The following is a 14596-nucleotide window of genomic DNA, read 5'->3' as shown; positions in this document are numbered from 1 at the left end:
AGGTCACAGTGCTAACAAGGATCTCAACAAACAGGGTGTAGTGAGCACAGCCATGCACATGTATCTGCACATATGGCCAGCAATCCGTTCAAGTACCGTGAGTCAACCTTGACTTAGATCCGTAGCGTTAGTCATTCTAACACCGCGAGTCACACTACTGGGCGCACAGCACTTCTCCACGACCAGAAGAATGATACCATCCCCATACACATGCCTACTACAGGCTGAAATACCATCATGAAGTCACGTCACTCCCACGGGGTCACTTCTCTGCTGTAGTCACATGGTTATCGCTTACCACACTGCCTTTATGAGATCACAGTATAACCATGACCACGCCACCACCATCTCACTGCCGTACTATTTATATAGGCTACCACACTACCACGAATCACATCATTACCATCACGATAGCACTGGCTACACCACCACCACCACCACACTACCATGGGTCACCACCATCACCACACTACCATGAGTCACCACCACCACTACCATGGGTCACTACCACCACCACACTGTCATGGGTCACCACCACCACCACACTGCCATAGGTCATCACCACCACACCACCACGCTACCATGGGCCACACCATCACTACCACACTACCATGGGCCACACCACCACCACTAAAGTACGAATGGGTCACACCACTACACTATCACCATGCCATGGGTCACACCACTGTTGTCACTGTTGCCATTCTTATCACATTAACATTACATCACCACGCGTCACATCACTGCTATCACATCACCACCGCAGGCCACACCAAGAGCATACATCTCACCACTAGGGAATTTCAGAGAAGTGTCCGTCACCAGGTGGCAGCAATGAACCAGAAGTCAAGCAATTTCGATTTTTTTTTTTTTTTTTTATCCATTCTATATACATGTTAATATATTTAGTGTATTAATTTTTTTTTCTACATCATTCCTTCTCAGGAATAACAGATAAAACTGTACCGTATCCATGAAAACAAATACTGGAGTTGCTTTTCTGGTGCGTTTGGAATATTAGCAACGTTTGGTCGTCCATATTTTTTAAGCAGGTACAGTATTCGTATAAAACGTATTACTGCAGACAGCATTAATCATAGGCAACATGTCTATGCCACTTGAATAACAGATGGCATAGAACAGCTTCACAGTACATGGAAACAACAGTTTTTAATTGGAAATTGTTACCTCATCGAAGCCTTGCGTGATTTGGCGAGAATGGTCTCGGCGGGTCAAACCAAAACAAACACCACGTGTTAAGTGTGGTGACTGGTGACTTGTCCGAATCAGAAAATAAGATGAAAAGAACCATAGAACCTTCAACATAACTTTGGACATGGCTCAGCAGAGATATCTGGTGGCGTCGCTTATCAAATTTCCCATTCGATGCATGTCAATAAGAAGGTCATAATGTTTCTCGCTGCGTCCTGCAGTGACCCTTACCACAGTTCTGAGTCACAACACAGTGAACTATACAGTACTCGCACTGCCGTGGGTTACATCACCAGCACGGACCACACCATCTTTGTGCACCAGCCTGCTAGTGTCACATCATCGTGACCCACAGCACTTTAGCGGCCCACATCACAACTGTGGTTCACATCATCTCCGCGGAACACGATTATGGTAATCCGCTTATCCCTCGCCTTGCAGCAATATCCGAGAGTGGAGGGCTAAGCTCGCCCTTGTTATGTAGGAGACTTTTCATCTCGCCCGCTCCTTTTCTCCCCCCACCACTGCTCGGGCATTACATTAAATTATATAATTTAAAATTTTCATTCTCAAAACTTGATGTTTAATGTTATCTCTTTCAAAGCGGCCTTCTCGTGGCCTCTCCAAAATAAATTACCTAATGGTTAAAATGTGACCACCCTGTAGTGAGGGCCACGAAGGAAAATGGGCTGCTTTAGGGCGCTGAATGAAGAGTAGACGGGAACATTTCAGGTGGACGTAATGGAGACAGATGGTATTGTGAAGCAGTACTAAAAGGCACATGGAAAGGAAGTTAATAGAAATGTTTAACTGAGATGCAAAACATTTTCTTTCTTCGAGTAGATAGTGAGTGAATATACAGAAGACCAGACCATTACTTTGACCAAGATACAATGGCAGGTTTTTAAACTGATGAGAGAAATAAAAACACTGTAAGCTATAGAACAGTTGGTGAAGAGGCTTCCATTCGACCTGAGTGACTACGTATTGTTTACATGTGTTTAGAATCAGAGAACGAGGAGAGGCACGAGAAGGATGAAAAAGTCAAATAATAATGTCACTCTTTCCATGTGGTCTGAGGATGTCAATCTGTCTCCTTATCTGTCTGTTTCTTAGTCAGTCATAACATGTACTGAAAATGTATAAAATATTCACATCAATGTCTACAGTCCATGTCCCACTCCGCGCAATACTTGTCTTCATAAATACCAGACAACATCCGCTTCCTCATCGGCGGCAATTCTGGTAAGAGATGTTGTTGGTAAATTTTAAAATAAATGTCATCTGAATGACTTTTCTTAACAAAGGCTTAGAATCAATACGGCAAGACTGCAACCAAGATCCATGTGTAGAGCCACAAAATCTACACACCTTCCTTAATGGTGCCGCCATACACTCCTTGTCTTTCCATTTGTTCATTCCGTGCTGTTCGCCTTACACGTTATTTGTTCGTATCAATCCGAACACCATCAGTGATGTTAAAGACAAAGAAAAAAGAAAAAAATCCTAGTCAGCGGCGTGTCTTATACAACCTGACGTTGCCGTGGTAACAAAACGTGTCAAGGATCACGTGTACGTTGCTGGGAGTTCTCATTTTTGTACTGAAACATTGGCGACTTCTTGCGGCATAGGATGAGCTGTGACGCCTCATCAGCTCACACTCTTCTTCCTTCCCTTACTTGAGTGTGGCTGATGTGCGACCTCCAGCAGACTTTCCTGGGGATAACGTGGGTGCCACTGTCTCTCTCTCCGTCATCCCATTTTCTACTGCCCCCATCATTTCACAACAGCATCACACACACACACACACACACACACACACACACACACACACACACACACACACACACACACACACACACACACACACACATCCTATTAACAAGACAGCTTAGTGCAAGGTAGTATTATAATGGGTCACTCATCAACTTTCTCTTTCTTAATGAAAACTAAAAATTTGCACTGACACTTACCATTCTACTGGCGATAATCTGATCTTCCTTACAGAGTTTTAATCATCCTCCTTTACGAATTTTGGTGAAACTTTCGCTGTTTCCTTAGATATATCAAAAACACTTGATAGAGTCTGGCACAAAGCTTTTATTTCCAAACTTCCCTCCAAAGTCTTCTACCCTTCTCTCTAACTTCATCTCGTTTCCTTTCTGACCGTTCTATTGATGCTGTGGTTAATGGCCACTCTTCTTTTCCCAAGAAAACAGTGGTGTTCCTCAGGGTGCCGTCCAGTTACCCACTCTATTCTTTACCGATGATCTTCCAAACCAAACTTATGGTTCTATCCCACTGGTTCCCGCCCTTCTTCTGGTCATTACTCACTTTTCATACATGATCTTTATCCATGCTCCCATCCATAACCCGTGATTACAGTGGCTGTTTACACTCCTACACCCATTAGGTTCATATAAAAGCCACTCTAGCAATAACTGTCACTTTAGTGATTGTGAATATGTTTTCTTTTGTTTAGTATCAAGTAAAAAAATTTGTATTTTTTCCTTTGCTGAATCATATATAATGTAAATATTGAAATGTCACAAACGAAATAAATACACAAAAGAATTTGCATAACTAGAGAGTAATTAAAAAAACCGTATTATTTGCAAAAAGGTATGTAAAATTCAGTGTAGAGGGATCTATGCATCAGCTTATGGGCCCCATGCGTACATTTTGTCCCGCAGGTTGGGAACCATTGTCTTCTCCACTCGTACGCTCATGATATCACTCTGCACTCTTCAGCAACTTTTCATAGACATCCAACTCTTCAGGAATTAAACAACTCATGCAGGGAAGCCGCAGAACGCCTAACTTCTGATCTTTCTAAAATTTCCGATAGGCGCAAAGCAAACTTAGTTTTGTTCAGTGCTTCAAAAAAACAAACTCCTCCATCCATCAGCTTGGCATAACCTTCCAGATATTTATTCCTTCTTCTTCAGTGACATTCAACCCCTCTTCTACATGGATCATTCTCATTCTGTCCTTTAATTGTAATCTAAACTGGAAATTTCACATCATGTCTCTCACTAAAACATGGGAGGGGGAGCGGGTTCCACTCATACTGCTTTCTTGAACAGCGTGGAATCAAAAGCATTTTGTCTTATAAACTCCTCTACTGTAACTGACTATCTTGAACCTCTTCATCTCTTCTTTATCGCAAGGTTGCATCTCTTGCTGTCTTTTATCGGTAACTGCTCTTCCTATCTTGCTAACTGCTGTTTTGATTCTCCTAACTACATGCTTCCCCTCCCGCCACCTCGCTGCGCAAGGCGTTATACTTTCCCTCCTCCCTGTTCTGTCCACCTCCCTAATGCAAGAGTTAACCAGTATTCTCAGTCTTTCATCGCTTTTTACTGGTAAACTCTGGAACTCCCTGCATGCTTATGTATTTCCTCTTACATATTGCTTTGAGCTCTTTCAAGAGAGATTTCAAGACACTTCTCATAATTTTGGAAATTTATTTTGACCATTTGACTTTACCCTTTAGGCACTGGCACCCTCAGTGAGCCTTTTCTTTTTTTTCTTTTTTAGCCTTTTCGTTGTCCTTGGCCAGAGTCCCTGCTATACAGAAAATAAAATGAAAATCATCGCGGGTGACGGTAGTATCCTGAACACAAGTGGCTGAAAACTACTTCACCGCCTTTCCTGTGCCACTGAGTGCTGCCTTAATTCCTTTCCGAAGTTTTGACTATTGAGATCTCATTTCGCTGACACTGTGACTACAGAATATATATATCATGGTAGCAGCTGATACTGTAATGGTCATTAAAGTGTTGTCGGTATAGAACAACCAAAAAAACGTATTATCGCCACTAGGATGAAACTGAACATAGGACAGAATGAGATCCAATGTCTTAAATTATTTCCGTGCAAAGATAATCAGCGGATGTCAAAATTACTCAAACTTTTTCATTGATGTTCGCCGAAAAATATTCAGTATTTATCAGATACATTCTTCATCATTATATCCAGACGGTATTCCATTTTGTGTAACGTGTAGTGTATGAAATATGAACTTATCAATATCGTAATGGTTAAAGTTGTGCGGTCACATTAATATTTTACAAGAATCAGATATTGGCCACACATCCCTACCAGCTGCTCGTGTCGCCATGCGCGCCAAAGAACACAACACATGAATACAATATATATATATATATATATATATATATATATATATATATATATATATATATATATATATATATATATATATATATATATATATATATATATATATATATATATATATATATATAAATATATATATATATATATATATATATAGATTAGAGAGAGAGAGAGAGAGAGGAGAACATCGGTGGTGCAGTGGCAAGCGTACCCACACACTGTGGATCCAATCCGGTCTGGAGTAGTGGGCGCCCCGCTCACCCAGGTGTGCATCCTTCCGATTGGTCGATAAAAGGATGCCTGCGGAAACGTGGATGTCACAGTGGCCCTGTGTGCGAGTAAAGGCTTGACAGGCTAGGGAAACGGCACGTGAAACCGGAAAAAAAAATATATATATATATATATATATATATATATATATATATATATATATATATATATATATATATATATATATATATATATATATATATATATATATATATATATATATATATATATATATATATATATATATATATATACTCGTATATATATATTCTACAGCCGTGGAATGGTTACCTTGAGCAGCAGCAGCAGCAGCAGACTTTTGTTTGTTTGCAGCGTCGGGGTTGTAGTTACTTATTGGCGCTATTTTTTTATTTTTTATTCTTTCAGCGTCTGTGAACAGAGGGGTGAGGTAGCTATTTTCAATATCTGTATGGAAAATTAATTTGGTATTCATTGAAAGAAGCATACAAGACAACATCAATCAGATGTCCATATGAATATATTTTGAACTTACTTAGGTATAACAAAGCTGTTTCTATAATTATCTATTATAAGGTACAATTCTTCGTACCTAAATTTTTTATTTTGGAAACAAGTACCAGTGGTATACGAAAAGATTATTTTTGATAGGTTCAGTTAACTAAAATTTTAAAAATCGCAGGTCTTTTGTTGAATTTCTCATACTTCGTAGCATAAGAGACATAAGGATTATAATCTTAAACTTTCATCTCCAGTAACAAAATACTATTCCTTTTTCTGGTCTGTGCGTGGCGGCGACGTTGAGCCAGGACATCCCCAGCACCGGCGTGGACAAGTGGTATCCCCTGGAGGGACGCTCGCACAGGTCTAACATCCAGGGCCAGATTAACCTGAAGATGTGGCTGTCGACGCGTGAAGACCGGTAAGTGGAAAGGGAAAAGCGGGTTTAGAAGGTTCGAGGAAGGAGTGGGAGGCTGCAGTGTAAGATACAAAAGTTTGAAAGGTCAGCAGGAAAAAAGCAAAGAGGTTTTTAAGAGAAATGCCACATACTAGAGGCATAAAACATGATCCATAGGGAAATTGATTAGAGAAACGGCATTGACCTTATTCAGTTCATTTATTATAGGACATAACATCGACAAGTATCTTTCCTCTTCAGATACTTAAGCATATACATTATAATCTGTAAAATAACCTTGACTTTCACTTTGGTCAGCAGGAACTATTTCAAGACCACACTACGCTGTTCCATGTGAAAGTAAAGGTTCCACTCAAACTTTCTTGGGTATTTTTCACTGCTGGCTAGTTGTGATGGTAAGTTTTGTAACCTAAGTAAGATTTTCATGAACCGAAAAATATGCTCGCCACGTAAAAGCAAATAAGTAAATAGATAGAAATATAAACAAATCTAAACATAAAATAAATAAATGAATAAATAATCGACCCAGAAAATATTGAGATAAAAGAAGCATGAGGAGATATGATATTCCCTTCGTTTAACTCTACCAAATGAAATCAGCTTTGAAATTATTCCAGTAATATATACAATGATTTCCATTTGACTGTATTTATTAATACACTACACTAAGATTTTTTAAATTCACTGTTTATATTTATGGCAATGTTTTGATATTATCGAGAATCTCAGTTTCAATACACTGGACCAGAAATCCTAGGTATCTGGCTTAAAAATGAAGTAAAGAGTATTTACACAATAGGAGGCAAAACAAGTAGGTCAGACAGAGAAAGCAAAGTGCCTCGTGTGTAACTTCCTGAAGTACTCGCCGTTCAACATTCGATTAAGCAACCACAAGAGCAGGCTGAGGAATCTCTTAGGTCTTCATGTTCTCCAATACACCGAACATAAGAGCAAGACTTCCTTTGGTCAATAATGTACTCTCTCAATTTAGCATCATGTAAGCATTAACATGTCGATATACTGTACAGTCTAAATACTTCTATCTGCAGAGGTCGGTCGGAGGAAGAGGTATGGGCGGAGGTGAGGGAACACGATCAAATTATCACCATATTTCTCCTCCACGAGCTTAATAAATTTAAGGTAAGGCATCCTTTTCGCCTGTTCCTTTTTTACATCTTCAAAGTAATAAGCTACACGGGAGCAAATCAAAGGGGCCACGTCTCACCTGACCTTCCTTGCCCGTCAATAGCGGCCCCACCTGACTTCCAGGCCAATGGGAAACGGTAATTAATCAGGAACTTGTCACCAGGCGAGGAAATTGGTAAAATGGGTTTTGCCGGAGCTCACGGTGTCGCTTAAATTACCAGAGAGGAGAGGTGGAGGTGCTGGTAATGATGGTGGTGGTGATAGTTGTGGTAGTGATAGTGGTGACAGTGGAGGCAGTGACGGAAATAAGGTATCGTTGACATTTATAGCATGTGCTGGTGGAGAATTTGAGAACTTGTGCTTATGCTTACTGCCTTCAGAGTAAAAAGTAATTAAAAAGAATAAAGATACTGCTTTATACTCGTAGTTCATTAAGGTGTGACTCGCACAATGGCGCTTGTAATAATGAGGTGGTGGTGGTGGCGGGGGTTCTGCAGGAGAACACAGTCACGTGGGACGGGGAGCTGAGCACGGCCGCCCAGACCATCCTGCACCAGCACGCCATCCAGGGAGACCTAACGCAACTGCAGCAGGCCATGTGTCGCTGGATGGCCGTGTCCCGCACCCACAGCTCCCGGCCCCTGGACCCCCGCGTCCTGCACCGCTACCTCCTTGCCCTGCACGACCTGTGGGACACCGAGACACTCAGCAAAGAGGAGGTGAGAGCCTTACTAATTACCCCGAATGAGTGGGTAGTTATGTATTGCAATAAAATTATCTCATCTCAGATCATCGACACCTCGGGCGACTGCGATGACGCTGATTCACCTTGTCACGAATAACTCATATTTACATGAATACAATGGAAGGCTCGTGATTAAAACAAAACACTGCTTCAAGACGCGTAAACAAGGAGTGTGTGTCAGTAGACCGCTATGCTTGGCTGCCGCATATACGGGAATCTGATAGGCCTAACATGTGTTACGGCGAGTGTTATTTCATCAACATTGATTTTCCCTCCTTACTGTGTGTGTGTGTGTGTGTGTGTGTGTGTGTGTGTGTGTGTGTGTGTGTGTATATATATATATATATATATATATATATATATATATATATATATATATATATATATATATATATATATATATATATATATATATATATATATATGATAGAGTGCTTGCTTGATATATAGATAACAAAGTCTGTTGCCAAGAGCAGCAAAAACTGCCCATTAATGTGCCAGAGCCTAAAGAAGAAAGTGAATTCAGTTCCAAAATTACCAGGGATGTCTTGAAACCTGCTTGTTGAAAGAGGTCACGTCATAGACAGGAGGAAATACAAAAGCAGGCACAGAATTTCAGTGTATCTTTAAAAGACATGATAGAATGAGAACAGTAATTAACTCCTTCATTAGGGAGGTGGACAGAAAATTAGTAAAATTCTGAGGCCGCGGAAAGAGAGGTGGCAGGCAGTTAGAAAGGTGGAAGAAAAGTTAACGTGAATATAGCGGTAAAAGATAGAGAGATGCACCATTGCGGCGAGGAGACAGGGGTTGATGACAGTTTGCTGTAAAGCTAATGAGATAAAATTATTTAGGTTCCATCCTGTTTAAGAGAGCAGTATGAATATAGCACTCCCACCACCCGCCCCGATATGTGTACTCTATACAAGGGCGGATAAGCATTTGTTAGGATGAAAAAACTGCCGGAGACGGCTCAAATGGCCCAAATTTATAGAAGTTTAGTGAGAGATATGTGAAGCTTCCAGTTTAGATTATTAGTACAAAACATACCGAGGATGTTCAGTGTGGAAGAGAGGACAGTTGAGTCTCATTGAAGAAGAGAGGATCTGGAAGATTATGTCGAGTTGATAGATGGAGAAATTGGATTTTTAAGGCATTGAAGTTTGTTCTGCCCCAATCAGAAATTTTAGAAATATCACAAGTCAGGCGTTCTATAGCATCCGTACGTGAAATGTTCACTACTTGAAAGATTGGACACCTAGGAAAAGATGTAGAAAGATCTAGAGGAGTATCATCAGCATAAGATAGTGCGTTTGGTAAAGATCATTGATGAATAATAGAAAGGGAATGGGTGACAGGACAGAACCCTGAGGATCGCTGTTGTTAATAGACCACATACTCGTAATACAGCGGCAGTTCAACAGAGACGAAACGTGATGACGTTACAGAGAGAAAAATAGAAGCTGTTGGAGGGTAGTTTGGAAATTAAACTCCGTACCAGAAGCGATGAAACGCTTTTGATAAATGCAAAGCGAATTTTTCATCAAATACAGGAGAGCCAGATTACCAGCGGAGCGGCCATTATGGAATCCATATTGGTTGTGAAGTGACAGACTTTTAAGAATCTTCCAGTTGAGGATAAATTAAAAACCTTGGAAAGACACGAAATCAAAATAATAAGTTGAGAGTTTGATGAATTAAAGAACTCATCCTTTTTCGGGACTAGCTTAATGTCGGCAAATTTCGAACAGAAAGGAATGGTGGATATGGACAGACAGAACTGGAAGAGTTTGATCAGGCAAGGTGCAAGCACGGAGGCACAATTATGAAGAACAATAAGAAGGACCACATCAGGTCTATAATAAGCCTTACGAGCGTTAAGGCAGCATGGGCATGGGAAACATCGTTAGGAAGAATCTTAATTGAAGGCATGATTAGTTAGCGGGTGGAGGAGAGACAGGAACAAGCCCTTGATCATACGGCGTTGAGTTTTCAGCGAAGGTTTTGAGCAGAGTTCAGCTTTAGAGACAGATGAGATGGCAGTGGTAACGTCAGTTTATAGTAGAGGAGGAAAAGATGAAGAAGAAAAGTTGTTGAAGATATTTTTGGCTAGTTGCCAGAAATCAAGGGGAAAGTTAGATAGAGAAAGAGTTTTTAACTTGTTGAATAGTCGTGACTTGATTCGAGGCAGAAATAAAAGTGGGTTTTATCGTTGTCAGTATTTTGCAACCATCGACATTGTTATGTCATCCAGTGAACTATAGGTCTGATCATCCAGACTACCAAGTGTACGTATATGAACCTTGAGCAAGCTCTGATGCAGGGAGTTATTAAACAGTGTTGTGAGGAACATATCAAAGCCTTAGAGGATCACCACAGCAACAGTGACTTAATACACCTAAGGGCTCAACTGGTTAATTTTGTGGTTTCCTACAAAGAGGCTTTTTCAGACTTTAAAATGAAACCTTGCCGGAGTGATGCAATGAACCATTTTCGCGGTTTCAGTGATAGGCTGAGTAGTCTGACGACGCTCGCGCAGTTTAGCTTAGTTATGCCTACGTCAAACACATTCAGTGAGCTTACGTTCAGCACTGTGAAGTGGATTTAGAGTGATTTAAGAAATAATAACCCATAACTGGCTAAACCACATAATATATCCAAGTGTTCACTGTGAAAGATTTGATAGTCTTAATCTAAAGGAAACTTGAGGGTGATCTTATCGACTCATCAGGTAAAAGAAAAATCTTATTTGTTTTGGTGTGTTTCTTTTTTTCCTGCAAATCTAATTTTTTTTTATCCTTACTGTTTGATGTATTGCCTTACTCATACATGCTTTTAAGTTTCACCACAAGTTTGAGACAGGTACAGTTAGTGACTTGTGCAGCAAAATCTTTAAAAACACTAATTTTAACATTTTCTATCAGAATACTTACATTTATATACACTTCCAGTCTTAGAGAGTTATTATACTGTAATTTAAAATGGTGCAGTTTTGTTCATTTAATGATCTTATGATGTGTAAATGTATTCGTTCATCGGCCTCAAAATCCCCTTAAAAAATGTCTTCTTTGCAGGGATGCTATTAAAAAACCCACCCAAAAAAGCCCACCCGCAAAAAAAAAAAAAAAAAAAAACACTCAAATCCCCCCCAATAAAAAGCCAAGTAGGTTTTTTTTTCTTTTATTTTCTTTTACTTAACAAAATTTTGTTTTCTATTATATTGATAATTAAGGTCTATATGTGTACATATACACAAAAACGTAAAAGTAGTCAAGCCTGACCCGTTCATTTCTTGTAAAGCACAGGTTAACACAGGCTTTGTCCAACAGGGCCAACGTGTATCAGCATGACCTAAACAAGTGTGTGATCTTCATTAACAGAAAGTGTCAAAATCTTTCAAGATCTAATTCCCCTTATAATTTCTGGCACTTAGCCAGAAACATCTCCAATAACTTTGCTTCTTCATCTTTCCTTCCTTTATTTCACTCTGATGGCACCACTGCCATCTCATCTATTTCTGAAGCTGAATTCTTCACTCATACCTTTGCTAAAAACCCTACCTTGGATGATTCAGGGCTTGTTCTCCCTCTCCTCTACCCTCTGACTATTTCATGCTGCCTATTAAAATCCTTCGCAATGATGTTTTCCATGCTCTCGTTGGCCTAAACCCTCGGAAGGCTTATGGACCTGATGGGGTCCCTTCCATTGTTCTCCGAAACTGTGCCTCCGTGCTTGCACCTTGCCTAGTCAAACTCTTTCAACTCTGTCTGTCAACATCTACCTTTCCTTCTTGCTGGAAGTTTGCCTATATTCAGCCTGTTCCTAAAAAGGGTGACCGTTCTAATCCCTCGAACTATCGTACTATTGCTTTAATTTCCTGCCTCTCTAGAGTTTTGAATCTATCCTCAACAGGAAGATTTTTAAACATCTATCACTTCACAACCCTCTATCTGATTGCCAGTATGGGTTCCGTCGAGGCCGCTCTACTGGTGATCTGCTGGCTTTTCTTACTGAGTCTTGGTCACCCTCTTTTAGGAAATTTGGTAAAACTTTTGTTGTTGGCTTAGGCATATGAAAAGCTTTTAATAGAGTCTGGCACAAAGCTTTGATTTCAAAACTACCCTCCTACGGCTTCTATCCTTCACTCTGTAATTTCATCTCAAGTTTCTTTTCTGACCGTTCTATTGCTGCTGTGGTAGATGGTCAATGTTCTTCTAAATCTATTAACAGTGGTGTTCCTCAGGGTTCTGTCCTGTCACCCACTCTCTTCTTATTATTCATTAATGATCTAAACCAAACTTCTTGTCCTATCCACTTCAACGCTGATGATACAACCCTCCACTTTTCCACGTCTTTTTGTAGACGTCCAATCCTTCAGGAAGTAAATAGCTCTTGCAGGGAAGTTACAGAACCCCTGACTTCTGAGCTCTCTAAAATTTCTGATTGGGGCAGAGCAAACTTGGTATTGCTCAATGCCTCAAAAACTCAATTCCTCCATCTATCAACTCGACACAGCCTTCCAGACAACTATCCCCTCTTCTTCAATGACACTCAACTGACCCCCTCTTCTACACTGAACATCCTCGGTCTGTCCTTTACTTATAATCTGAACTGGAAACCACATCTCATATCTAGCTAAAACAGTTTCTATGAAGTTAGGCGTTCTGAGACGTCTCGGCCAGTTTTTCTCATCCCCCCCTCCCCAGCTGCTAACTCTGTTCAAGGGCCTTATCTGTCCGTGTATGAAGTATGCTTCACATGTTTGGGGGTTCCACTCATACTGCTCTTCTAGACAGAGTGGAATCAAAAGCTTTTCGTCTAACTGACTGTCTTCAGCCTCTCTCTCATCGCCGCAATGTTGCATCTCTAGCTGTCTTCTACCGCTATTTTCATGCTAACTGCTCTTCTGGTCTTGCTAACTGCATGCCTCCCCTCCTCCTGCGACCTCACTGCACAAGACTTTCTTCTTTCTCGCACCCTTATTCTATCCACCTCTCTAATGCAAGAGTTAACCAGTATTCTCAATCATTCATCCCTTTCTCTGGTAAACTCTGGAACTCCCTGCCTGCTTCTGTTTTTCCACCTTCCTATGACTTGAATTCCTTCAAAAGGGAGGTTTCAAGACACTTATCCTTCAATTTTTGACTACCGCTTTGGACCCTTTTATAGGACTGGCATTTCAGTGGGCATTATTTTTTATTGGATTTTTATTGCCCTTGGCCAGCGTCCCTCCTACATAAAAAAATAAAAAAGCTGCATGCCTCCCCTCCTCCTGTGGCCTCGCTGCACAAGGCTCTTCTTTCTCTCACCCCTATTCTGTCCACCTCTCTAATGCAAGAGTTAACCATTATTCTCAGTCATTCATCCCTTTCTCTGGTAAACTCTGGAACTCATTTCGTGCTTCTGTATTTCCTCCTTTCTATGACTTGAATTCTTTCAGGAGGGAGGTTTCAACACACTTATCCTGTAATTTTTGGCGACCGGCACTTCAGTGGACCTTTTTTTTTATCATTATTATATTTGTGTTGCTCTTGGCCGGTGTCCCATGAAAAAAAATAACAAACCTTTTGTTTCACACTACATTACTTTTTAATTACTTATGTAAACTGATTTACATTTAAACATAAAGAATAAAGAAAAAAAATAGATAAACCTCCAAAAAAAGCAATAAAACCCTAAAAGCCCCCCCCCCAAAAAAAAAAAGTTTATTTTTACCAGGGTTTTTTTCCAACCCTGCCTCCTTGCCACCCTCACCCCTATTAATGAACTTATGATCGTGTCCTCTGGGCCCCCCAAAAAAATTATGTCAAAAATAAGAAAAAAATAATAATTATGAGGTGCAACGGACCTCCATGTATTTATTATAAAGATGATGTGAATATTTGCAACATGACGGATGGAAGTTTCTTTTATTTTTTATTCACTATCACATTGCTTGAATCTTCTCTATCAAAACCTTCTCTGTTTTCAAGTATCAGAATATAAGAGTTTTCATATCTCTATTGAAATATGATTTGCCTTTAAGATTCCATACGTATAGATGAGCTTCAAAGAGCTCCATAAACTCAAATCAGAGCTCCTTGTCCACCTAACCATCAGACATTGTCGCTGTGGCTGGATAACACACAGACATATGAGGAGCTCGTGGTTGGAGGGGAGGATCGCCCCCCAACGCATCCACACAC

At 40.3% G+C, this 14596-nt stretch overlaps 1 protein-coding gene across 4 annotated transcripts in view; it reads left to right on the top strand.

The window, feature by feature from the left end:
* The window catches only part of LOC135110899 (BAI1-associated protein 3-like), a 126058-nt gene that overhangs the window by 68841 nt on the left and 42621 nt on the right, over positions 1 to 14596 (top strand). For all 4 annotated transcript variants that reach the window (XM_064023529.1, XM_064023528.1, XM_064023527.1 and 1 more), the window contains 3 exons: positions 6411 to 6523; positions 7570 to 7660; positions 8164 to 8385. In XM_064023529.1, the coding sequence (XP_063879599.1) occupies positions 6411 to 6523; positions 7570 to 7660; positions 8164 to 8385 (426 nt within the window). The remainder of the gene's footprint in view (positions 1 to 6410; positions 6524 to 7569; positions 7661 to 8163; positions 8386 to 14596) is intronic.

The sequence above is a fragment of the Scylla paramamosain genome, chromosome 21 (genome assembly GCF_035594125.1).
Source record: "Scylla paramamosain isolate STU-SP2022 chromosome 21, ASM3559412v1, whole genome shotgun sequence".
Lineage (NCBI taxonomy): Eukaryota > Metazoa > Arthropoda > Malacostraca > Decapoda > Portunidae > Scylla > Scylla paramamosain.
This window is presented reverse-complemented; position numbering and strand designations above follow the sequence as displayed.